Source organism: Falco punctatus (assembly GCF_963210335.1).
Source record: "Falco punctatus genome assembly, chromosome: 2".
In the NCBI taxonomy this organism is placed as follows: domain Eukaryota; kingdom Metazoa; phylum Chordata; class Aves; order Falconiformes; family Falconidae; genus Falco; species Falco punctatus.
Genome location: NC_137581.1, coordinates 14,615,332 through 14,639,888, shown reverse-complemented (window position 1 = coordinate 14,639,888; position 24,557 = coordinate 14,615,332). Strand labels below are relative to the sequence as shown.

Here is a 24,557-nt window from a genome sequence, read left to right as displayed (position 1 = left end):
TTCAAATGCTGAATTTTGTTACTGCTTACTTCCTAGACTGCATATTTATTATTTTTATTACCTATGTATCAGTGCATTGGTAACCTTCCTCTTTAGAGCTACACAAAACAAATTTCATTTTTTTTAAGAATAAACTTTGGTTTTCTAAACAATCTTCCACATCCTCTCCCATTCATCAACATCTTTTTCAACTTGTAGGCCCCAGAAGTGACAAGGTGGAGAGGAAGATGAAGAATCTTCAGACTGTCAGTATGGAAAGGATAACCTAGATTTTTGATTAAGAGCTCCAATAAAATGGAAGCTGGAATAATCCAAAACAGTCATTCCCTTAGATGAGAGGTGCTATGGCCAAGGAGAGGCACACTGCCACCAGGGGCTGACCCATAGGGTAATGTGAGCCACAAAGGAGCAACAAAGAACATCACCCCAGGAAATGTGGTACCACATCCTAAAGCTAATGACTGCCAGTAATACAAGGTCCCTTTCTTTCATCATATTAGACAAAGGAGCTCAAAAATCCTGACCCTGCTAAGTCTCAGACGGGAAATCCTACAACTAGACAGACACAAGAAAAGAAACCACTGCTGAAAACTGACATTTTCTCATAAACATTTTTTATTATTATTATTTATTTCAAAGAAGCTCTATGTGAGCAAGTAAGATCCATCGGAAGATCTGTGTCCTGGTCACAGGCTATCAGTTGACTTCATGCAAGGTGGCAGAAGCCATGTGTCAGTCCAGGTCCTTGGTAACCTCTATAGTTTTCCAGCAGACTTAAGAACAAGCAGTCGCGATGACAGGCACAAGGTAAGCTGATTGCTGTGTAGCAGGAATAGGTGGATTTTTTTTGATACTCCTCTCACAGGAATAGAAAGACCTTGCACCCTCTAATTCTTGGGATATATTTAACATTATTCTCATTAAAATCTTCATAAGAATTGCAGTTTTTTAACTCATTTAGTTGAACCTGGTGAAAGACAGTCTATTAAATTCAATATTTTACATCTGTTCTTAAGTTTAGATTCTACAAGAATCAAGGATTCATTTTCTTACAGTTAAGAAGTTGTGGTCGAATTTGTGTGGGAGGTACCAGTCCCTTGAAAGTTCAGAGTAACATCAAGATGTAATTACAAGCAATTTTTTTTTAGTTTCACTTGTGAATTTCTTGAGAAGAACAAATCATTCAAGATTTAAGTTCATGAAAGCTAATTTGGATGTTAACAGTAGGCAATGATGACAACTACTGCTACTACTACTGCTACTGCTACTACTACAACAACTACTTTGCACATTCTGTGGTTCAGTTTTCCCTCTCTTTACACGTTCTTCTACCAAAAGATCTTGACACGCTTCTCAGCTTTGGAATCTTCCCCTATTATCTGGCTCAGCTACTGCTTTATAAAACCTTGGGCAAACAGGGTCCAATGGACAGCAGAGACAGTCAATAGCATGAAGAGATGGCAAATAAACCAGTCCTATATAGAGTGACATTAAGTATAAGAGTCTGGGAATAATGATTGACTCAGAATTTTAAAATCTATACATATGTAGATCTGTATATATGTGTGTGTGTGTGTGTGTGAATTTATATTCTTATTTATGATCTAGATAAATTTAAAGCATATGATTGTATTTTAAATAGGCATGGATGCATATATATGGATTTTGTGACATTTAACTAGTTGATTAGCAATAATTTCAATGGAGACTGTTGACACTCATCTGAGCTCTCACTGTGAGATCCAGCCCTATGTGCAAACAATACAATGTAAAAAAGAAAGGCACTAGGCTAGCTAATAAATTATAGCAGAGCTGAAAAAGAGGTGTTACACCACTGCAAAAGTGTCTGTTACAGGTAGGCTGAAAAATATGATTTCAGGCTCTGAGGAGCAGGGAAGAGAATAAATGACACATGTCCTGTGGTTACTACAGAGAGGTGACTTATCAGCTGCTTGCATTCTTTTAAGGAAAGATCTATGAGATACGGAGCTCAAGATCGGGGGGGGGGGGGGGAAATCCACTGGCATAAACCCAGGAAACATTAAGTTTTGCAAATTCATGCAAATGGAACGAGGGTTCACACTCTTTATGACTACCAGAGCTTTCATTCTCATGATAGTTATGACAACAATGCGTAGCAGTTCAGGGTGAAAGGAAAATTATTGCAAAATACATTAAGAGACTGCCTAGTGTTACTTTAATGCTCCCAGTACTGCTGTATTTATTTAATATTTTGGGAAAAGCATAGTATGAACTGGCATTGCTTGAAAAAAATGAACAACTGAAAAGTATGTAAGAATAGTGCTTTTGTGGTTAATTGGGATTGTTAGGAACATTTTTGCTTCAAGTTTCCTGTAATATTTTCTGGTGCTTCTGAATACGAATGGAAAGAGTGATAGAAGAGGTGGGAAAGAATCATAATGTGGTGAAGAAATGATGCAACTTCTCTGTAACCATAGTTCTTAGGGTATGTGGAAGGAGAGTGCCTGCTTCTTTAAGGGTAGAGGGGCAAGTGTCTGTAACTTCCTCAAACATGGTGTGCATGTGTATTCCCTAGCAAAATTCAAGCTGGATTAGTTGGGTCCAGACCAGGTATCAGGCGGGCAGAGGGTCTATCCTAGTTCATCCAGGGGGACACGTGAATGTGCGGTGCCTGAGGGGTGAGTGTGTGAGTGCTGCATGTTTTCCAACGAGCATCAAGCTGAACCAGATAGCTAGTAGGGGACACATGACATGGAAAAGTGGGTGTATGATCTGGGCAGGGGTGATGGGTCGACAGAGAGGCCATGCTGGTGCTTAAGCTATCTGAAAATATGGGTTTGCTTGTGAACCTGGAAAATGTTGTCTTGTGTGCCTGCACTAGTAAACTTTTAACTCTAGGAGCTGAACAAGAGGAGGAGACTTGTATGTCTGTTTGTTTTCTATGAGTTCTGTGTGTAGGTGCTGGTGTGCCTTGTCTGTGGCAATCTGTGTGACCAGCTGTGTCCATGTCCAGTGTGTGTCAGGGCACAAGGCTGGGCTCCAGCAGCTGGGCAGCAAGGTCCTGGGTTGGAGCAGCTGGCAGAGAAGGCCACATTCTTAAAAACCCTTAACAATATTCTTTTCTCTATTCCTGCTTTTTATGCCAAAAATAGGAAGAGGATTGCATTTTTGCATCTAAACTTCTAACTCCTGGGACTGAGATCTTAGTCAATAATTTGAGCAGAAGTTGTGTAGATTAAATGTTGAGACAGCACTAATATGAACACAATACTCTTTTAAATGTGTCTTAGTTTTTCAAATATAGAAAAAGAAGCCAGAATAATCAAGGAAAAAGATACTTTTCTTACTCATGTTTGCTATGGCTACAAAGCAGAATGTTGGCATCATATCGCTATCAGGCTGGTTCAAACAGCTCAGAGTTCACACACATTGCAAATCATCAAGATGATGGATACATACTGGTCAGTACTTTCCGTTGAGCTATTTGCTCCCATAATCTACAGCATAGAAACATTTGGGTGTGAAATACTTTGCACATGTTCTGTGTATGGAAGCCAAGAAATGTGACCTATTTAGAAGCCTCTGCTGACTGTGTAGATCTTTGCTGCTTGCTAGATCAGTTCAATCATTTTTCCATATTCTCTCATGCAATATTTAAGCATTAGAAACCCCCACAGAAATCCCACTTCCCATTATATTGTCTATCTTCATATTTTGGCTTAATGTCCATTTCTGTAGAGTTTTTTTCAGAATACTCCTTAGCACTCTACTAATCCAGAATACCTGTCACTTAAAGCACTAACTCTGACCTTTGTATGCTGTCTTCTGAGATTTTTATTGCCTTGTTATCTCTTAGCTTTAATTTGCTTTGTAAATTTTTATGTTGTTAATAATGAATTCAGAGAATCATGTAAGTATAGATTCATAGAATGGTTTGGTTTGAAAGGACCTTCAAAGATCATCTAGTCTACTCCCTTCTGCCATGAAAAGAGGTATCTTTCACTAGGACAGGTTGCTTAAAGCCCTATACAACCTGACTTTGAACATTTCCAGGGATGGGGTGGGATATTCACGAGTTCTCTGGGCAAACTGTTACACTGTCACCAATCTCACAGTAAAGAATTTCTTCCTTATACCTAATCTAAATTTACCTTCTTTCTATTTCCCCTTGTCCTATCACTTTGGGTCCTGGTAAAATGTAACTCTTCATCTTTCTTATAAGCCCCCTTAATATATTGAAAGGTTTCAGTAAGGGCTTACTGGAGCATTCTCTCCCCTAGACTGAACAACCCCAACTCCAATGCTTATACCTCAGTTATAAATGTTACTGACTTTCTGTATCTTACTCAAAGTTCTCATGGGTTACAGTCACTGGAAATCTAGATGACAGCTAAGAAGCTGTCCTAGGTAATGCTTTAGCACTATTTTGTTTAACAACGCTTATACAAAAGATAGAAAATTTACCTAGCAAGGAGCTGAATGTGAATATCCTGGAAGTGCCAGATCAGATCAAACACACTCTTTGTAGTCTGGGGTTTTTTTTTTGCCAGTCTTACATTCTTCCAGGCACCTCTAGCTTCTGCACTTCACTGTAAAATGTTTCCACTATTTTTCTTCAAATAAAATATTCTGCACTGCAACCTATTTCTTGAGTCTGAGATTACCACAGTTCTTTCACATCTTCAATCCCTTTTTGTCTTAATGTGCATTCTTGAGATGAGAATGGTGAGGTAGCATCCACAAGAAATTCAATGAAAAAGGAAAAGAAAAATACAGTTTACATAAACTAAAAGTGGTTTACTTTTACCGGGTAAACTAAGCAAAGAACCTGCATAAGAGTAAACAAGTTTTATAAATCAAACCTTAAGTACCTAAATGCATTCCCATTTACAAGCACTAATTTAAAGACTTGAAGCAGAAATATCATCTTTGCAGCCATTATAATTCAAACACTGAAACTTGTAAACCTTTTATTATAGTCCTTTTTCAAAATGCCTATGGTTAAAGTAACAAAAGTATTTCTCCTTCTGGTAATTTGTACTATTGGAGAGGTACAAACAGTGAATGCAATGTTACTCCCTGTAGGTATGTTACTGTAGGCTATGTATATAAAATATAGGAAAAATACCATTTCTTGTAATTACTCCAAACTTTATTCCAGTTATGATATCATTTAAATCCTTCCCAGACTAAGTGTTTATTCACAAACTGATGTGCACTTCAGATAAGTTATATGAGGTCAGCAAATTAGACATTTCTAGTGGCAAAACAACCCAAGGATACAAATTCCAGATTGCATGTCACATAGATGTGATAATGCAGATCTCTGAGAAGTGATATGCTCACTTGTGATTTATTTTGGGAGCTAGCCTCAAGATATTGCCTGTTGGCTTCCATCTTGAAAATCAGTGTCACTGGTTTCAGCTGTGTCTGCACAGAGACGGTTATTATTACTGAAGAGAGTGAAAAGTCTTTAATATACAAATTACTTCTGTTTAAATCTCTGCCTATTTATTTATTTTACCAGAATATTCCCAGGAATTTGTGTTAGCAAAAAACTTAAATAAAAAAAAAATCAAATTAACAGAATATGAATGTACAGGTAACCATAGTGAGAAGATATTTGGAAAAGCTTTTTCAAAAAGCCATGTTACTGGTGGAAAACAGTTTCTGTGATATCTGTTTTCCTCTTCTTGAGTTCTACAGCAATCTATTTTTTTTTCAGTTCAGGATCAAAGTCCCATATGACTATTCTACCCTTACTAGTTTATGAGAACATGCATTCTAGCCACTTTGCAACATTGTTGTAGTATTGACCCATGTGTGCCAATATCGTGGTGCTCACAATGAGCAGCGTATCAAAACTTCACATGAGTTTGCAGCTCACAAACTGTTAATTCCCCAAAAGGTGACCCACTTTGTCAAACAAAATGACCATCTGATTGAACTAACTCCAGTATAAATATTTCATGTAGTATTAAGGTAGATTTGAACAAAACCAGAAGCAGAATCCTCTGGAATCTAAAACATTTACAAAATGAAGACTTACATTCCAGCATATTGCAGCACTGACCTAGTTTGCATGCATTTTCATAGCAACCACAGACATATCATTAGTCTTTGCTTAAAAAATATCAATCATAATTAAAATCTGGAAACAGTATCTGCTAAAGTGGGTGAAAGCATTTTAAGACCATTAATAGTGAAAGCATGGAGCTACATGACAGACATAATTTACAGATTTTTCAGCTGCTAAATCACAAAGAGTATTTCTTTTAGAAAGTGTTTAGTTTGTGGTTTTTTACATCAGTGTCTGATTCACTTGCCTTGACTGTTTTTCATTAAATGAGGTAAGAATAAACAACAACATATATGCAATGTACTAGAAAAAAAAACATTATATTTCAGGATACTCAATAAAATTAAAAAAAAAAAAAAAAGAATAGAACTTGGCAGCCCTGATTAACTGAAGTAGACTGCTGAACACTGCCTTCATTACAATACACTGTCACAGAGTGCTAGGCTCTAAATTAATAAAGTTTGAAGACAAGAATTTTTTGTAACTGATCTAAAAAGCTCGGCTATTTAAAAATAGAAACCATTATGTACTTTACTGATCTCCAAATGTTTTTGTAGGAAGCAAAAGACTGCAAAGCAATCTTATTAGATAGGGTTGTGAACAATTTATTGGTTGTACAAAATAACTGATGTGAGGATTCATTATTTTTTTCAAATAGAATGACTCCTAAAAAGATGACATGAGCAATTTTTGGGTCTAGTATGTTTCTAAATGTATTACTTAGAAAAATATATGTACTCTCCAAAAAATTATCTGTCCGGTATGGATGTCTCCATCTTTCTCCATATACTATGTAATTTTTTTACACAAACACTGTATTATTTCAGAAGATAATATATGACTGCTTTGAAAATGAATGATAGGAGGTCTACAGGAAAGGTGGGGAGCGACTCATTATCAGGGAGCATAGCAACAGGATGAGGGGTAATGGTTTTAAGCTGAAAGAGATAGATTTAGATTAGATATTAGGAAGAAATTCTTTACTATGAGGGTGGTGAGGCACTGGAACAAGTTACCCAGAGCTGTGGCTGCCCCATCCCTGGCAGTGCTCAGGGCCAGGCTGGATGGGGTTTTGAGCAACCTGGTCTGGTGGAAGGTGACCCTTGGCAGCGGGGTTGGAACATGATGGTCTTTAACATCCCTTGCAACCCAAACCATTCTATGATTCTGTTATATGATTCCATAAAATCTTTTAAATATGCAATTTTCATTATTCGTATTACCTCGATTCATATAGAATCATAGAACATCTTGAGTTGGAAGGTACCTATAAGGATCAGTAAGTCCAACTGCCAGGATTTATTTTATTTAAATGTATTTCAGTAAACATTTTATTTGAATCTGATAATGTACCTGTGATGCTATGAAAGTAAACATTTGAATTTAATTTTTTCCTTCAATCTTAAACAAATTTTGTGCAAGCTTTATATCTATGCCACTTAAAAGTACTCAGTTGAGTTTAATCCCAAATAATGTGGAAATAATTTTGTGTGCTAGTTTACTGTCTTTCTTAAAAGGTCTTTGTAAAGTATGTTTCTTTTCATGTTATTGATCTGATACAAAGTTCACTTAAAACAGAGAATCTGCAGATTTTTGGTCTGGGTCATTTTTCCATTGTCTCTTCCATTTCTAGTTTCTTTTACTTTACTCTCTTTTGTGTAAATGTTTCCCCCAGGGAAAAAAATATATATGTGCTCTGGTCATACACTTAGGATCATAATATGAAATAACAGCAAATAAAGGTAAGCTTCAGGGCTGTGAGTAAGTCTCACTTTAGGTCTAGGTGACTAGGAAGAATGTGCATGCCTTTGTCATCAGGTAGTTACACTGAATAAGGATGATTTACTGGCTGTGGATCAAGTAGTTTAAGGAGAAGTTGTATGGAAGAGGATGTGGTGGAAGAAAGGCAGGGGGTTTAGGCAAAATAGCACTGCAACAGTGGCAGTTTCACTACAACTTCATCTGTGGCCTTACCTTCCTCATCAGATTATTTTCTTATAGCTCCACTTCAACAGTTCAACAACTATACCAGAATATTAAAGACTTAGTGACATAGCTTTCAGAGAAAACCCCAATAAGATCATTATAATGGCATTTCAGTCTTGGTATTGTAAGTGTTTTGTAATTTTGCAGATTTATGAGTACAGAAATAGTTTGTAAGAACAGTCTTATGTACAAAAAGTTAGTGAGGCTTTTTGTTTTGTCAATACTGAGTCAACTTTTACCACGTCTAAGTACATCTTACATATACATATGAATTGGATATGTTTTCAGTATAGTATAAAATAAAACTTGAAGTACTCAAAATGCTGTGGTAAAAATTATTTTACTCACTATAATAGGTTTTTCTTAAACAAGGTATACAAAACATTTTGATGTTATTAAAAAAACATATTTTATTGACTCCAAAAATATTGCTTTGGAATTTTATTGTGAAAGAAATAATAAAAAAAATCAAATTAGTATAAAAATATTAAGTTCTTCAATCTCCTGTGAAACTAGTAACCCAGTTTTTAAACATCCTTTATTTACATAGTACACAACTCTGTACATTTCAGACAACTTTGACCAAAATATGCAATAAAGTTCTTTAGCCTGAATGCAGTCCCAGTGACTTAGAGTGAACTGCTGGCAACGGTTTTGCAGCATAAAGTTCTTAAAGGACTGGCTCCTCTGTTGAGATTGCCACAAGGAAATCTCAAATTGAGAATATGTAGTGTCTTTTTTCAGTTAGTGATGATTTTCTCACCAATATTCTAGTCTAACTTTTACATTCACTGACATATATTATCTATGATGCTTCCACCTTTTTTTAGCAGATAGGATTTTAATGAGGCAACAGTTTTAAGTTAATTAAAAATTAAAAACAGGTGTAATTTCCCAATATCACATTAGTACACATTACAAGACCTTTAGAACTGGCAGTGAAACAAAAATCTTAAAAGAGCTCTTGTCCATATTTGTGGTTTGTCATGGTTTGTGATGATCATAAATTAAGATTGTATTTCTTATGCTCCAGTTGAGATGGAGCAACAGCCTTTCATTTGTAAAGTGTAAAAGAGCATAGTAGGCAAAACAGGAAATGGAGAAGAGTAACACAATAAAATGGCAGTGAAATTCAGAGGATGTGACTGAATAAAGGCTGTCTTAAAATCTCAAAATCTTGGAGTCACCAAACAAAACACAGATTACAGTTGGATGCTGTTATACTAATAAGTGAGGGAGATGGTGAGACCTCATAGTAAAAAAAAAAAAAAAAAAGTTGATAAATGGCAAATATCTAAGTAGAAATGCCTTTCCAGGCAGAAATTTATCTAAGAAGGACCTGTTTCATTGTAGTTTATTCTGCAGTAATGATTTAATAATTTAAAAAGAAAGTACCAGCTGCTGAATTATCAGTAGAACTTCCTATTTAATGTAATGCAAGTTTGCCATTCAAAGCCTTGACCTACTTTGATTATGAGAGCTAATGGAACAGCAATTTGAGTCATTTAGCCTGAAGATACAGAGAATTTTTCTAATTAAAAAAATCCATTCTGCCAATGGATATTTGTACTGTCAAGAAATCCATCCATTATTATAAACAAAACAGGTAACAGCTACTGTGACTGAGACAGCCACGTTTTCCATTAGATCATGTTTCAGTTACTTCGTTATAGTTAAAAATAACTAAATGTTCATTTACTTTCTTAAGTATGCAAAAGGTAATGCATGGAAAAAGCATGGTACAGAATGTATTGAATATGGACAATGAAGGGAACTGAGCTTAGGAGCCTGAGGTGGGAAATACGAGATAGAGGAACTGCAGGCAACAAAACAGAATGAGCACATGGAGTTTACAAGAGAGCTAGAAAGAGGTTACTTTGCTTTTTTAGTCAAATAGATGCTTTCAGTAAGGAAACCACAAATGGGATCAGCAGCCTAATCGATAGTAGGAGAGAGATCAGAAACCAGATGCAGGATTGAGATATAACCGATACAATGGCTGAGAAAAAGACTGGTTAGAGTGATGAATAGGAAATCGACCAGTTCTGTAAGGACTTGAGAAAAGCAGTTCCTCCTGAGCTCACATACAGCTCCCCAGATTACTGAATATTTTACATTTATCTCTCCTATCTTAGTTTTCCATTTCTAAAAAGGGCATAGTAATAACTACTCACTTCACAGGGACATTGTAAAAATAAATGTATCAATGTTCATGAAGCACTTGGATGCTGTAATGATGAGCACCATGAAAAGCTTCTGAAGAAATTAATTTTGTATTCAGAGTAGATTTTGAATACTCTGAATTAATGAAGGTGTAGAGCTGTGCACTGAGCAATAGAAAATAGAACACTGTTCAGTGAGTGAGCAGTAATTTTTCTGTGACCTGAAAGTCTAGGGAGTCTAACGTTAAAAAAAAAAAAAAAAAAAAAGATTGTGTGACAGATCTATATAGTAAGACTTACATGCAAGGCAAAAGTCAGTTGCGCAGACAACGATAAATCCCTCACCCCACAGCTTGAATGTTTGACCTTGCAACTCTAATAAAACTCAGTATACTATTTAATGTGTAGTTAGACACACAGTATAAAAGTTTCTGACTAAACTATTGTCTTTTAATTAATGTGGTGTATGGAGTGGGTAGGTGGGTGGGCTCAGGATTTACATATTTATAGAATCCTGAGGGCATTTTTACATATTTCCATGCTTGATGAGATATAGGGCTGAAACCTAATTAAAGGGTTTGTTGGTTTTTTTCTGGTTGGGGGTGGGGGTGGGGGTGTATATACAGAGACAGACTACAATATGTTTTACAGAATTTTCTCCATTTTATGTGCATACTATGTTCCATGAAACTAACTTCTGATATCTGACTTTTAAAACCCTACAGAAGGAATTATGAACTTCCAGGTCCTGGTGTGCAGATGTAATGCATCTACCCAATCTCACTGAATTTAAGACTATGATGTTTGGGAACTTGACATTATCATCACATGGTGGTCATCAGAGGATGCTTTTGAAGTTATCATTGTCGCTGGTGACAAATTATTCATGGAGCTTTTTTTGGCTTTATCCTCACAATAATTACCAGAAATGCTATGCAAGATGAAAATTACATTAATGTGTTCACAACTTTGAGTGCAAAACATTACAAATAAAATGTATAATTCTTACAGTTGAGAATACAACTTTTATGTTGACAATATTTCCCATCATTTTAGCATAATTTCAATAATTCTATCATTGTGCTCTGAACACTAATGAAAATGTCAAGAAGAACAAAGGACAAATTGGCCTTGGAACTGCACACTGTTCTGACATTACATCACTAAGCTACTAAACTTTATTAATAGAACTCGTGGATGTTGTAGGAGCCTCAGATCTTATCAACTAGTGCCTTTTAAGTGTGAATTTACTTCTACCATTCTTGTCTTCTCCCATCCTCAAACTGAATGTTTATCATTCTGTTTCTGGTATCTCATGCTTCATACAGAATCATCTGTATAAGCTGTTCTGTCTCTATGGAAGAACAAAGGCAGGCAACCATTGGATCTGGGTTCATATGTAGATTCTATCCCATCATCTTTTCTTGTTAATTTTTATTAAGCTAGCTAAAAAGCTTATTTCTATTTCTTATGATTTCCTTTGTCAGTCTACTTAGCCTGACTTGTGCTAATTCTCACTTCATCCATATGTTCCACAACCTTCCAGATGTTGTTTTCTTTGAAGATCAATCTCCTTCATTCAATTTAGGCTTTTCTTAAGCTTAACACTTTTGCTGCAGTGTTATCAACTAATCTAGAACTCCAGTCTTTCTTAAAAGTTTTCCCTCCGAGTTCCAAAAGTATTATCAAAAGTGACTCTACTGCTTTTATATTCAGTGTTGTTCCTGAGTAGGTGAGGTTAAATGCCCTGTCCACTTTTTTCCCCTCCCAGGTTTGTGCTGCTGTCTCTTATGCTGTCTCAAGTACTTGTGCACCTGTGTTTATGAATGAAGAATAACCTGTCAGACCAGTTTATTTCTCAACCAGATCAGAAGCCTGATCTGCTCCTCAGGAAAGCCACGATACATCTGTGTCAGGATAATGGATGGAACATAGTGAGGGCAGGAGTGCCATGATAGTGCTACAAATACCATGGAAGAAATTTCAAGTAAAACTAGCCCTTTCATTTGAAAGAAGGTAGATTACTGCTCACCACAATCTGCAACGCCTGGAAGGCTGTAAGTAGAGGGATGACATGGTAGTTGTCAGAAGTCAGTCTGAGTTAGAACTTGCAAAGGAAATTTAGAAGGTGTTGTCTGGTCTTGGCATAGAATTCTCCTTCAGGGTTTGTTTTTGTTTTTTTTTTTTTTAAATTTCTGCTATTTAGAAAAGCTACTCTTATTGTCATCTGTATTTAAATTCCAAGACTAAATGGTTCATTAGCATATTAGATCAGATTGTGAGAGATAAGTAAGTAGGTTATAAGCAGGTTAAACACGAGTCTTCTAGTCCTGCAGAGAAATGCATAGTGCTAAAATGAGAAGTCAGTAGCTGTACTATTCATCTTTAAATTATTGTTGTAATTACATTTTGAACTGTCTCCCTACATGAGGATTTCGACTGATGCTTCTACAGAATAGAAGATATAAAATGTATTGTTTAAAGTACGTTTTCAGAGTTAAAGACTAAGCAGAACTTAAACCTCAGAATATTTGGTTTTGGCATCAAAACTTATGCAGCAATAAATGACCTCGACAACGTCAATAAAGCTCATTTCCATTTGAATACTTTGAAATAATCGTAACTTTTTTGGTGTTTGATGGATACAAGGATCAATGAGGTTGAATTGCACTGCCTACATGCAATTGAAATGGAACAAGATAATAAATGTTGCTCAATGGAGTACACCCGGAAATGATACCCTTTCCTGAAGCTAGTAAATTATAACGAGAATCATATTTGCACTATATTGATGTATAATTCCTAATTAGAGATCTGACCTCAACTTTTCAAACTGCCTTCATTCTAATACCACCATGCAAAAGAATAAATGCTCATGAGTTGCTGCTCTGGAGCTTCCTGAATGTTGGCTTTCAGCTTTGTAAAAATGCCCCTTTCAGGCTGAGGTAACGTGTGATTTCACCATGAAAAGTCAATAGATGAAGGAATGAGTTTTTGTAAGGACACATGCAGAGTAACCAGCTTCTTTCAGGAGAACAAGGAAAGTCTAATGTTTTTGCTTTACTGAATATCTCTGGAGCACAGCGATGATTAGCATGGTTTTCTCATGTTCACCCTACAGAAAGACTTCATATGTAGTTGTGGTTCTTCAGACTTAATGTCCTATCTTAAGATGTCTGTCCCAAGACTTTTAGAACTGTAACATCCATACAGACTGAAAATTAAGGAAGGATGGACAGACTAGACCAAAATTTAAGTAGCTTTATTTAGTGCTTTTTAGCATTAAAAATTCTCATAGTTTTGTTTACAAAGTAAAAGCCGTAAAGCTTCATTATTTTGGATAACTATGGCATATCAGAATCATATATTGAAGACACAGGGTATGCATTTTCTCTAGTATGCTGAGGACTCTTGATTCAAGATAGACTTTGTCTATACTAGTATAATTTAGTATCAAGAAATACATTCCTGCACTGGACTTTCATCATGAACCCTGTCACAGTGTTAGAAATATTCATGGGATTTTTCAGTGGGACCACAGCCCACCACATTTGTCACATTTTGGGTGTTAGCAGGAGTGACTGGGGGTAATCCCCAAAAGAAGTTTAGAAATACTCTGTGTCTTGGAAGGTAAAAGAGTTTAGAAGTATGATGTGGACCTTTCCATATGATTTGTTCTCTATGCAAGGGAATGTTTAATTTAGTAGCATAGAATAAGAACACCTTTTGGAACTGACAGGATACTGATTCAAGGCAGCAGAGAGGAGATAAAAGAGAATTATCCCACCTTTCTCCTGCCTTCAAGGAAAGAAAGCATTTGCATTTGTAGATACAAAATAATTGGGTTTCCTCTGCTCTTCAGAGTGATCTAATACAGAGGAGGCAGTTGATCTTTTAATGCTGATGTAGCAATGGAAAAATAGAAACTTACTGCAATCCTCTGACAGCTTCAGATATGGAACTGAAGGGACAGAAGTACTCATAGCAAGTCTACCAGCTCTTAGAAGCTCTTATGAAGGTCTTATGCTATCATAGACAAGTCACTGTAGACAGGGTCAGGAGACCATTTCTGAGGACAATGCTGCACACTGTATGTGGAAGGGGAGTTCCAGGAGACAAGGTGTGTATTTTTTTTCTCCTGTAGCTTTCAGTGGATGCAACTCCTGAATACAGCCGAACTCCCATAAGGTTTACTGTCTGGCAATGCTCATTAATGGTCTGTTGGGAAATTTGAACAGATAAATATTCATTCATTTTGTCATTCTTGTCAGAAAGAGTGGATGCTGTCTTTACAGTTCTAGGTGACCTCTTGAATGCTGATTTTATTTATTTTTCCAGACTTGCTTTGGGACTTGGGTGAAAGATTCACCTATGTGAAGCAATGTCGAAGGCAGATTTTCATCAAAGATTCACTATAGCCACAGTGATAAACCCAGATCTAGCTTTTTCAACAGGAAAGCTTCCTTGAGAACTGCTGGATAAAAGGGGTTGTAATGAGTTCTGCTATTTTCAAGACATGAAGTTTGTTATTCTAAGCTATTTATTCACCTTAAGAAAGAAAGGATCAAGAAATGAATGGCAGAAGGCTTAATTAAACCTATTATATGTCTGTCATGATGACACTATGGTAACAAATTCACACAGACTGTTTCAACTCTTGCTTTAGAAATTCTCATGTTTAACAACAACAAAGAGTTTAAGCATGTGCTAAATTTTAAGCAAATACATCATCCCATCAACTTCAAAAGGATTGAATATGCAAATACTTTAAGATTAAATACTTTTTTAGACTAAAGCCGAAGTTCTTAGCATCTTGCACCATTAAACATAGTTGTATAAGCTGAATGTTTCTGTAAAAAACAAAGTATCAGTACAGCTAAAATTCATAACGGTTTTCTGAAGTTGAAATAAAACAATAAGTTCTAACCTGACTCAAAGATTCATTTTTCCACAATTTTATTATGAAAAAATAGAGTTTAAAATTCTTTCTGATTCTCCTAAAAGAAGAAAGGGTTAGATTTGCAGTAGTCGTAAGTAAATATGTGCAAGTGGTTTGAACATTTAAATGGGAAACTGTGGCCTGGGGATTTGATCCAAATCCTAGTCACTGAAGACCTTAGCCTTGAAATTGCATTTTGTAAGAATGATCTCACAATCCTTCCTTGTGAAATTGTCCCACCTTGCACAAATAAATAACAGAAGAGATAAGAAGTAGTCTCTACATCTGAACTAGAAGTCAGATCCCTTCTTTCTGTAAGATAACACAATTTCCCAGGTGTTCATTTAACTGAAATGCTTTGTGGAGTGTGACATATATTCATATTAATCTCAGGTTCACTGAATCACATTCTTCAATTAATAAACTATTTGTGACTAAAATGCAACCAGTCTTATTACAATGAACTTTTCCTGGCATATACAGCTGGTTTGCAGGTGTTTCTTAAGCATGCATTTCCCCCAAACAGGAATTTGGAATTATGCAGAAATCCACACAAAAATTTTATATTGCAAATGGCTATTGCAGCTGTAGCTATTCTTAACCAACATAATAACGTTCTTCATGTTGCTGTGATGGTCTCAAAGCAAAACAATTTGCTTTGTTAAAAATGCTGTGTTACAGGATGATCAGGGACATTTTTACAAATGAAAGTATAACTAGTTGCGTTCTGATTTCTTTTCCTACTTCAGCTTGTTCTCACCTTTCTTGTATAGCATTTAATAATGTTTAGCTTTGTATGATTTAGAATAAAATGTTAATATTGTAATGTGATCAAACATTTTGTTACATTGCATATTCTGGAATTACCATAAGAAATCAAGATTTTTCTCACTTGTAGAGGTCTGTAATTTAATCAACACTTTACAAATTAATGTGAGGAAATTATGGAGTAAACACCACAAGATGTCCAGGGAGCATGATGGCAAGAAAGAAAACATGGATCACTAAGCTCATTTCTTATGAGGTGAATTTGCTAACAGGCCATCAGAAGTGTGCCATGATGGAATGGGCAGCGCACAGGCTGTTTCCCCAGAAAACTATTGATTTACATGTCTGAATCATGGCTGACTTCTTATTCTGTAGATCACTGGACAGTCATGGTATCTCATCAATTGAAAAAGGACATTTAAATCGTATGTAATCAATAACCTTCTCTGTAGATTAAATGAGAAAATAGATTTAATTTTTTTAAAAAAGAAAATGATACAAAGAAGCCAGCGACAATCAGATTAATAAAATTGCAGTGAGGAATTCCATAAATGACAGGTGAGAAATTATTTTCCCCTAGCACTTTATTTTTTTTAGCCCAGGCTGAAAACATCACAGGATAGTAGGCTTATGAAAGGTTGAATAATCCACAGGTAAAGAAAAGCAATTTTGTTTTGTGACCTAATGAAATACAGAGATTGTACACATGGCAAACATAAGCACAGAATACATCCACTTTTATAGCCAAAGTTGTAGCACACAGATCCAAAGAGAAGCTGTGGAACTGCTGTTGTGCAGTAAGGCAGGTAGATTTAGTCTACTTGGAATTTGTATTTTTTACAGTTTTCCATCAGGTTCAAGCCAATTATTCTTTTTTAGCTCATGTACACATGCTGAAAGTAGCCAACATTAAGAAATTACAATTAAAAATTAATTTTGAAATCCTTCCTTTAGGTTACACAAATTTCTAAAAGAAAGGGGGAGAGATAAGAGACCAAACTAAAACCATCTAACAATGTATGTGTGCTTAGTGCATAAGTGACTTCATAAAACTTTTACACTTCTACACTAAGTTTCATATCCTCATAACACCTCTGATGTTATGCACTTCTTTAAAATTACTAGGTGTTCACAAAGTTGGGTTTCTGCTGGCAGCAACTGTAAATTTTCTATGTTTGTTTTATTTGGCTGATGCTCTTGCCTTCATCTAGACACATTTTTTCTTAATGTAGTAAAAATTTAAGCTAGAATAACTATATTTCTCCTTTCTAGTTCCATTGACTGCAAAATCACTAAAGATGTGTTTGGGATTTGCATAACTCTTCCATATAGCTAACCACGCCCAGAAATATGCAATTCATTAACGTTAAGATGGGCTAAAGGAATTCAGTAATTATTAGTCTAATGCTCCTACATTTTAATAAGCTGATTAGAATCTTGTTAAAAAAAATACACTTCATATATGAACTATTCCTTGTGATTGTGAAGTATAAATGACATTTAAAGCTGTAGCAAACTGACAGGTTTTTATCTTTTTAACAACCTGCTATGAGCAAACCTATGAAATATGAGTTTAAACATACGATTTTTGTGATCAAGAGTACTGATTTGCTTGACATTTTGTCAGTGTTATTTTGGGGCATTTTTCTCCAATTTCTCTGCATAAAATTCTATTGAAGATAAAAGAAATTCCTGGCAAATATATGTTTTTATTAAAAAATACATTTCTTCTTAATTTCTGTTTCAGCATGTGTGTGTGTGTCTGTCTCTCTCTTTTTTCTTACTTTCTTAAAACAGCATAAACCAGCATGACCTTGGGCATGAGAGATCATAGGAAATGCAAAGAAGAGAAAAAAAACCCTTTTTTTTCTGTGTTTAAATCTTCATAAATATTTGCTAAGGTAGTATAAAATTTTGAGCAGACCTTTAAGTGCTTATACCTGTTTTTTCCACTTTGCCCCATAAAAATAACCAGTGATACAGGGGCTTTTTCAAATGTTCTATCTCTTAAGATATATGAAATAATGTTCATTTTATACCTCTTTCTCTTTCAAATCCAAAGAAATAGTGTAAGTATTCCAAAGTCTGCAAATTACATAGTACAGAAGCATTCATATTTGTAATGCATCACCAGTGCTGAACTACATGATAATAAATATAGCAACTGGGCTTTGGCCATGCAATTGTGAGGATACTAAGAGCAAATGCAATAAGCATACTCTTCTTTTTCAAGTTTTGTGATATTTTGTATAGGCACATTATAGCACATGCCTTTTCCCGTAAGACTGCGTCAAAAGCCTAGTTTAATGATCACTGTTGTTTCCTTTTGAGCTGTATACCATTTCCATCTGAACAGCTCTGCAGGCTACAAAGATGTAACTGTTTTCTGCAGCAGTACAAACCATGCATTCAAGCAAGTCCATGAACTTAACTTTTAAAATTTTCTGTGAAAGTGGTAAGCTTCTAAGTTTCTAGAATCCATGGCTTTCAGTGAAAAAAGAGAAACTGAATGCCATAATCTGTAGCTCTATCTCATAATCAGAAATGCCTTGATTTATCCTTGGGATTATAAATTACCCTTTAAACCATTAAAGCCCAGTAAAATTGCAGGACACCAATTACTTTCATTACTTTAAGGACCTTTTCTTACAAAAATCTTTTCCCATGCTTTACTTCCCATGTTACTGAAAATAACTGGGGACATGCAAGCCTGCTGTTAACAAGCAATACTTTGCTGTGAGACATTGGCATAAGTTGCCCAGAGCAGCTGTGGGTGCCCCATCCCTGGCAGTGCTCAAGGCCAGGCTGGATGGGGCTGTGAGCAACCTGGTCTAGCGGGAGGTATCCCTGCCTGTGGCAGGGGGTTGGAACTAAATGATTTTTACAAGTCCGTTTCAGCCCAAACCATTCTATGATTCTATGAATACTATTAAATGGCCTACTTCAACTATACTGACATTTTCTCTTACAGCATTTAATCACAAGCATGACTTTTTAAAAATTCTTATATTTATTTCAGTGTAATGTAAGCCACTCTTTGTTCAGTCCTTCTTTACCTATCTATATAATGCTTTAGAGCTCAATGCTAGTTACTAAATGAACATAGTCTAATCTAAAGACCATTTAATTGTGTACTACAGCATCCAATGTTGTTTTCAGGTAATTAATGAATTTAAATGCAAGAAAAGGTTATTAATAAATGAGAGTCTATATATTGTGTGGTTAAAATATCTTAATATGGAAAAATTCCTCATTTATTTCAGAAAGATTGTGATTGCACTATACAAGTTTTTCTATGAAGTAGGATGTCTCCAAAATATTGTTTTAAAATATAAGACCATCCTTCATGTTGTAAAGTATAAAACTTCCCTTTGAGCATCTGCTAAGAAACATCTCAGTTTCATAAAGGAAATAAAGAGTATTAGCACTTTAGGAACCAGTGTAAACTTTGTATCACCCAAGATAGCAGGATAAAAGTAATCCGTTCTTTGCTTCAAGAAAATATATCTGAACTTTCTGGTCAAATTCAAGACAGTGTCTTAGATATTTTAAAGCTGAAATCACAGTGAAAATCTTTATTTTAAATTTACTTTAGATCTGACATAAAACATTTCTGTGATATAAGCTTCTGATATGTTGCTATGAGTTTACAGTATGGTGACACCAACTTATATGGTAAATTGCTGCTTGATACAAGTATTGCTTCAACAGGAACACATCAGCTATTGAAGACCAGGGATTGGAGGAAGCATTAAATCAAGGGCGGGTGAGAAAGTGTCATGCTACAAAGAAGCTGAACTACAAACACATATTGAATTTGAAATTGCTTTTATGGAGGAGTTGCTCACAAAATTTTAAAAGAACTTCAACCAGTTATGACTACCTATCCTTTCTTAAAGATTTCTATATGCTTATAATAACCTCTTCTTCCTCACAAGTTCTGCACTATTTGCTACACCTCAGTCCTTCCAGCTACCATTACTCCATTAATGTCTCCTGAGAAACTTTCATTACAATTGCCAAATAAATACTTTAATGAACAGAAATCACATTCAAGACATTACAGTACGACAACTTTGATACCTCCAAAAGCAGGTGTGCAGGCTAATAACACTTTTAAAATGCAATAAAAATAAATCCACCAAACCCAGACTCTTATTTCTTCTTTTTTTTCCCCCTCCTTTTTTTTTTCTTAATAACCTTATCTAAATTTGTTTTACTGGAGGAAATAATATTGTAACTAGAAGTACATGGGGTTCTGAATAAACTGTGGATGTAGGTACTGAATCTCATAGGCCTTTTGTTGTTTGAGCTCCAGCTCTCACTTTCTTTGTAATTTTTTTTCAGCTGGAGGTCAAATGGTCACCCATTAGGCATGGTCCTGAAATGGAACAGAAATTTCAGTTCCAAGCCCTGGAACTATCTGTATTTACCAGTTGTCAGGTTCTCTAACTAAGCAATTTGTTTAATGATAGCTTTTTTGTATGAAAGATAAAATGTTGCTGAGTTTTCTCAGATATATGTTTAAGAATGAAGTCAAATAATACTGTGATAAGAGAACTGTCGCAAAGTTCAGAGTTTTAAACATGATCTGGCATGAGGAAACAGAAACATGAGTATTGGTCCCAGCTCAGAAGTAGGTGGGCAGTACCATGATCTTGCTAACAAATACCTTGACAGGACAGATAAGACTAAAGCTACAGATTTGAGAGGTCTGAGTTTACCAGGGAAGGGTACAGTAAGGGAGTATCTCAGACCCCATACTATTTCTGCTGAGTTCTCTACACCGCCATATGTGTTAACAGACATGCAGGTAGGCAACTTGTGCTTAACCCCACTGTTTTCCAGTTGTGTCTATATGAAGATCTGCCTCATGTTTCATGGTAATGTTCTATTTTTAGCAGAATCTGAGAAATTAGGATGGAGGTTTTTTTGCATCCCTGCTTCTGAAAAAAAGCCCCTCATGATAGGATTTACCTAGATAAAGCACTAAAATAATTTTGGTTGCCTTCTTGCAAAGTGTTGAAGGGAAGTCAGTGTTGGAGGTAGAATATCAAAATTCTGGACTTGTTTTTGGTGATTACATGTATGAAAGAGCATGCTATAGACAGACCACATACATTTACTTGCATTCATGGATTCTTGATAGCTTCTAGAAAGTATACTGTGATGAAGGATTTCAAAGTGGTGAAATTTTCCATTTCCATTAACAATTACAAAAAAAAATTATCTCAGTCGCATAATGTATAAATGTATGCATGACGTGTATGCATAAACATGAACATAAAATGTATATTTTTATGCCTATATACATACAAAATTATGCTTACACAGTCATAGATGCTGATTATCCTATAGATATATAGGAAGTTTATCCCACTCTGTTCCTAAGTTTACAGTTCTTTCGAGCTCACATAGTGTGGCAAAATGATATATGTTTCAGGGAACTAGCAATCAGTGAAATATTGTTGCAGAATATTCAGGTATGACATTAAAGGACAGCATTTGGGATCATTTATGAAAGTCATTTTCTCTGATAGTTAGTTCTATTTTAAGAGTTAAAAGTCCAGTACAGCAAACCACTTTTTCCCCACTAAGCATTTTATTTCTAATTCCGAAATCCTAGCCCAGTAAAGTCAGTGGTCAGTGTAGCATGTAATGCATTAAAATTACAGTTTAGAGCCTTATGAAGTAATGTAAAGATCTGATTTATCCATGTTAAAAATTTTTTTACTCACATGCAAATTGAAGAACAGCTTCTCTGCTTAAAATACTGCCAAACATGTTGGTGGTTAAACACTGATACTGTCCAGAATCCTTCATTTCACTGGGGTTGTTGATGATCAAACTTCCTTCTATTAAACTGAAGCGATAATCACTTTCAATGTCAATTTCAGTTCCATTTCGAAGCCATCTTAGGAAAAAAGAAAGAAACTATTTGAGCATTTTATGGCCAAAGGAAAGCATCAAGCTTAGTATATAGAACTGGACAGCCCTGGTTGTTGTAAGGATGACAACTACTCAAAGAAAACCTGTGCCACAACTCATTATTTTGGCAAAGCTTTGGATGGAGAAATTCCGTAACGCATGGCTGACAAAAACTAAGTTTTTCTGATAGAACACAAGTAAAAGCAGATCTTAAGCCTATGAGGAGAAAGGATAGTTTTTGGTTTGGCTATGCTAAATCAAATTAGTAACCTCTTCCCCCACCCCCAGAAAAAAAACCCAAAAACCTATCACCCATAAAGTCTTCAGACTTGAAGCCTGTACAGCAGATGCATGCTTTATGTCAAAAATAGGACTTTTACTGTGCTTATAATAATCAAAGTTTCAATTCACGTTCTATCATTAAAACTTTAGGCCCAGATGAACTTAGAGTTAGCAAAGCTAAGTCTGTACTGCATTAGAGCAAAGAACTTTTCTTTTCCATTCTTTCAGCATTTGTTTTTCTGGGTCAAATAAATGGAGAAACCTGATTTAGATACAGAAAGGAGAAAAGCAAGGCCTGTGAAGAGAAGGGGGGTAGCTTGATGTACATAGGCTGTTATGAAATAAAGGATATTGGCAACAGACAAAGGCAAATGAATATCAGCTAGATCGGTATACACAATATTCAGAGAAGACTGGGACAGGAGAGACTGGAATTAGCTGGCAGCTGGTCAAGGGTAATGCCTGGAAGCTACCAGGCAAATGGAAATTAAGATCAAATGAGGAGCTGGCTGGCAAAGGGAATGCTAAAATTGGGAGGTGTTCGGGGCTGAAATGAGAAATCTGAACAGTAAAGACAGGGATGGGAGTGAAGATAAGGTGGAAGAATCCCGGCTAACATATTGGAAAGTATCACGCCTGAGCCAAAGCACTGAATAATTCCCAAATGAACACTTCTTTTTTGAGGTTTCAGAAGTAATCTAAGTCTCATATTTTTTCTGTTGTGTGAGTGGGTTTTGAGGTTGGGGTTTTTTTCCCCCCTGGATCCTCTCTGCCAAAATGCCTCACCTCTCTCATTCATCTCCGAAGACTGAAACAACAAACCTGCAACAGTCGACTGGCTGCAAAGGAAAAGATTTTGTATGGTAGATTAAGACTCCAGCACTCTGGAATAACCTCTAGGGAGGTATGGTGCAATATCTCAATTAAAGAATAATACTCCATATAAGAAGACTCTTTAAATTTACTTTTCTGTCAAACTGTGTAGAACGTGAAACTGTTAAAAGAATACAAAGCAGATAAGCAGTGTAAACAGGTATGGCACAGCTATTATGATGCACAGATATTTCCTTCATTGCTAGTTCGCAGTCATTCTGCAATTTCAAAGTTGCTTCAGGAAATTGCCAGCTACTCCCAAGCTTTGCCAGCATTCAGCAAAAAAATGGAAGAACTTGGTAACATCTAGACTCCAGGAGAAATTTTAAAGAAGCGAAATGATTATCAGTTCACTCTATCTTGTTAACATTCATTGGGAATGACAGACAGCAGAATCCAGCTGAAATAGCTCTGAATTTTTCTTTATCCAAAGGTCAGACCTGGCAGAATTAATATGAACTGTGAAAATATTAGTTGCCCGTTTTTTTCATGGTTGGACTTTTGATCACAGAGGACCCCTGTTTCACTTAATGCAAGAAATGAAACACTGTTGACAATATCTTTATACTGCAAAGGATATTAGGAAAATGTCTGTAGGATTCACTACACTTGTAAAAAAGATTCATACATAGCAGAGCTAAAAGAGGAACTTTTCATCTTGAACATTTTGTTAATTATTTAAGATTTTTAATGAAATAAAAAAAGAAAGTTTACTTTTACATATATATATATATCTGTGTGAAATAAAAATACAAAATTAATTCGTCCAGAAATGATGGGAGATTTAGATAAGGAAAAGGCCAAAATTACATGTTTGAGCATTTCAAAGTGGGAACTGACACAAAATTCAGTTTGCTTTAATTAGTTTTCTTCACTTAGTTTCATTTTCAGTTAAATGCAATGCAAAAATATGCTTTTGTAATACTACCCCAAATCTTTGGATCTTGATGTCTGTCTGTCTACATATCATGGAGTCCATCCTGAATGGTTGTATTCTCCTCACATAATCCAAGCACATTAGAGGAAAAGAAACGCTGAACTGCGTGACATGTTTTCTTCTAGGTACCCTGGCTGATGTGGGAGGACAGAATCCCAAATATAATACTTATAATGTAATGAGATGCTAGGGAAAAATCAGCTACATTTTTTTCTTGAAGACAAGTGACAACATAACATTTTGAAATATTCTAAATTTTTTAAAGTAATTTTTTTAAAACTTTTTACAATGGTGTTTTCTATCAGGAAATTATACTCACAAAATATTTCTAACCAGTTTATATGTCTCTAACCAGCTTATATGTCTCCAAAGTAAAATAGGAAATGCCGTATTACACAAGCAGTGAAAGCAGTGTAGTGAAGCAGCATCTCAGGGAGCTCTGCACCTGCCTTTAACTCAGTAACAATGGTGACCTGTTGTTGTGAACCCACAGGAAGCCTGTGAAAGGTTGTATCCCTCATCAAAGGTCTCTCAGTTATGTTCTTCACTGCACAGATCCTGACTTGTTATACTAAAGTATGATTTGCAGAAATGCTGAGCAAATGGAATCAATTTATCTCA

At 35.6% G+C, this 24,557-nt stretch overlaps 1 protein-coding gene across 7 annotated transcripts in view; it reads right to left on the bottom strand.

Annotated features, from left to right (window-relative positions):
* The window catches only part of CNTN5 (contactin 5), a 968,197-nt gene that overhangs the window by 235,182 nt on the left and 708,458 nt on the right, over positions 1-24,557 (bottom strand). For all 7 annotated transcript variants that reach the window (XM_080376471.1, XM_080376469.1, XM_080376474.1 and 4 more), the window contains one exon: positions 21,655-21,830. In XM_080376471.1, coding sequence (XP_080232597.1) covers positions 21,655-21,830 — 176 coding nt within the window. The remainder of the gene's footprint in view (positions 1-21,654; positions 21,831-24,557) is intronic.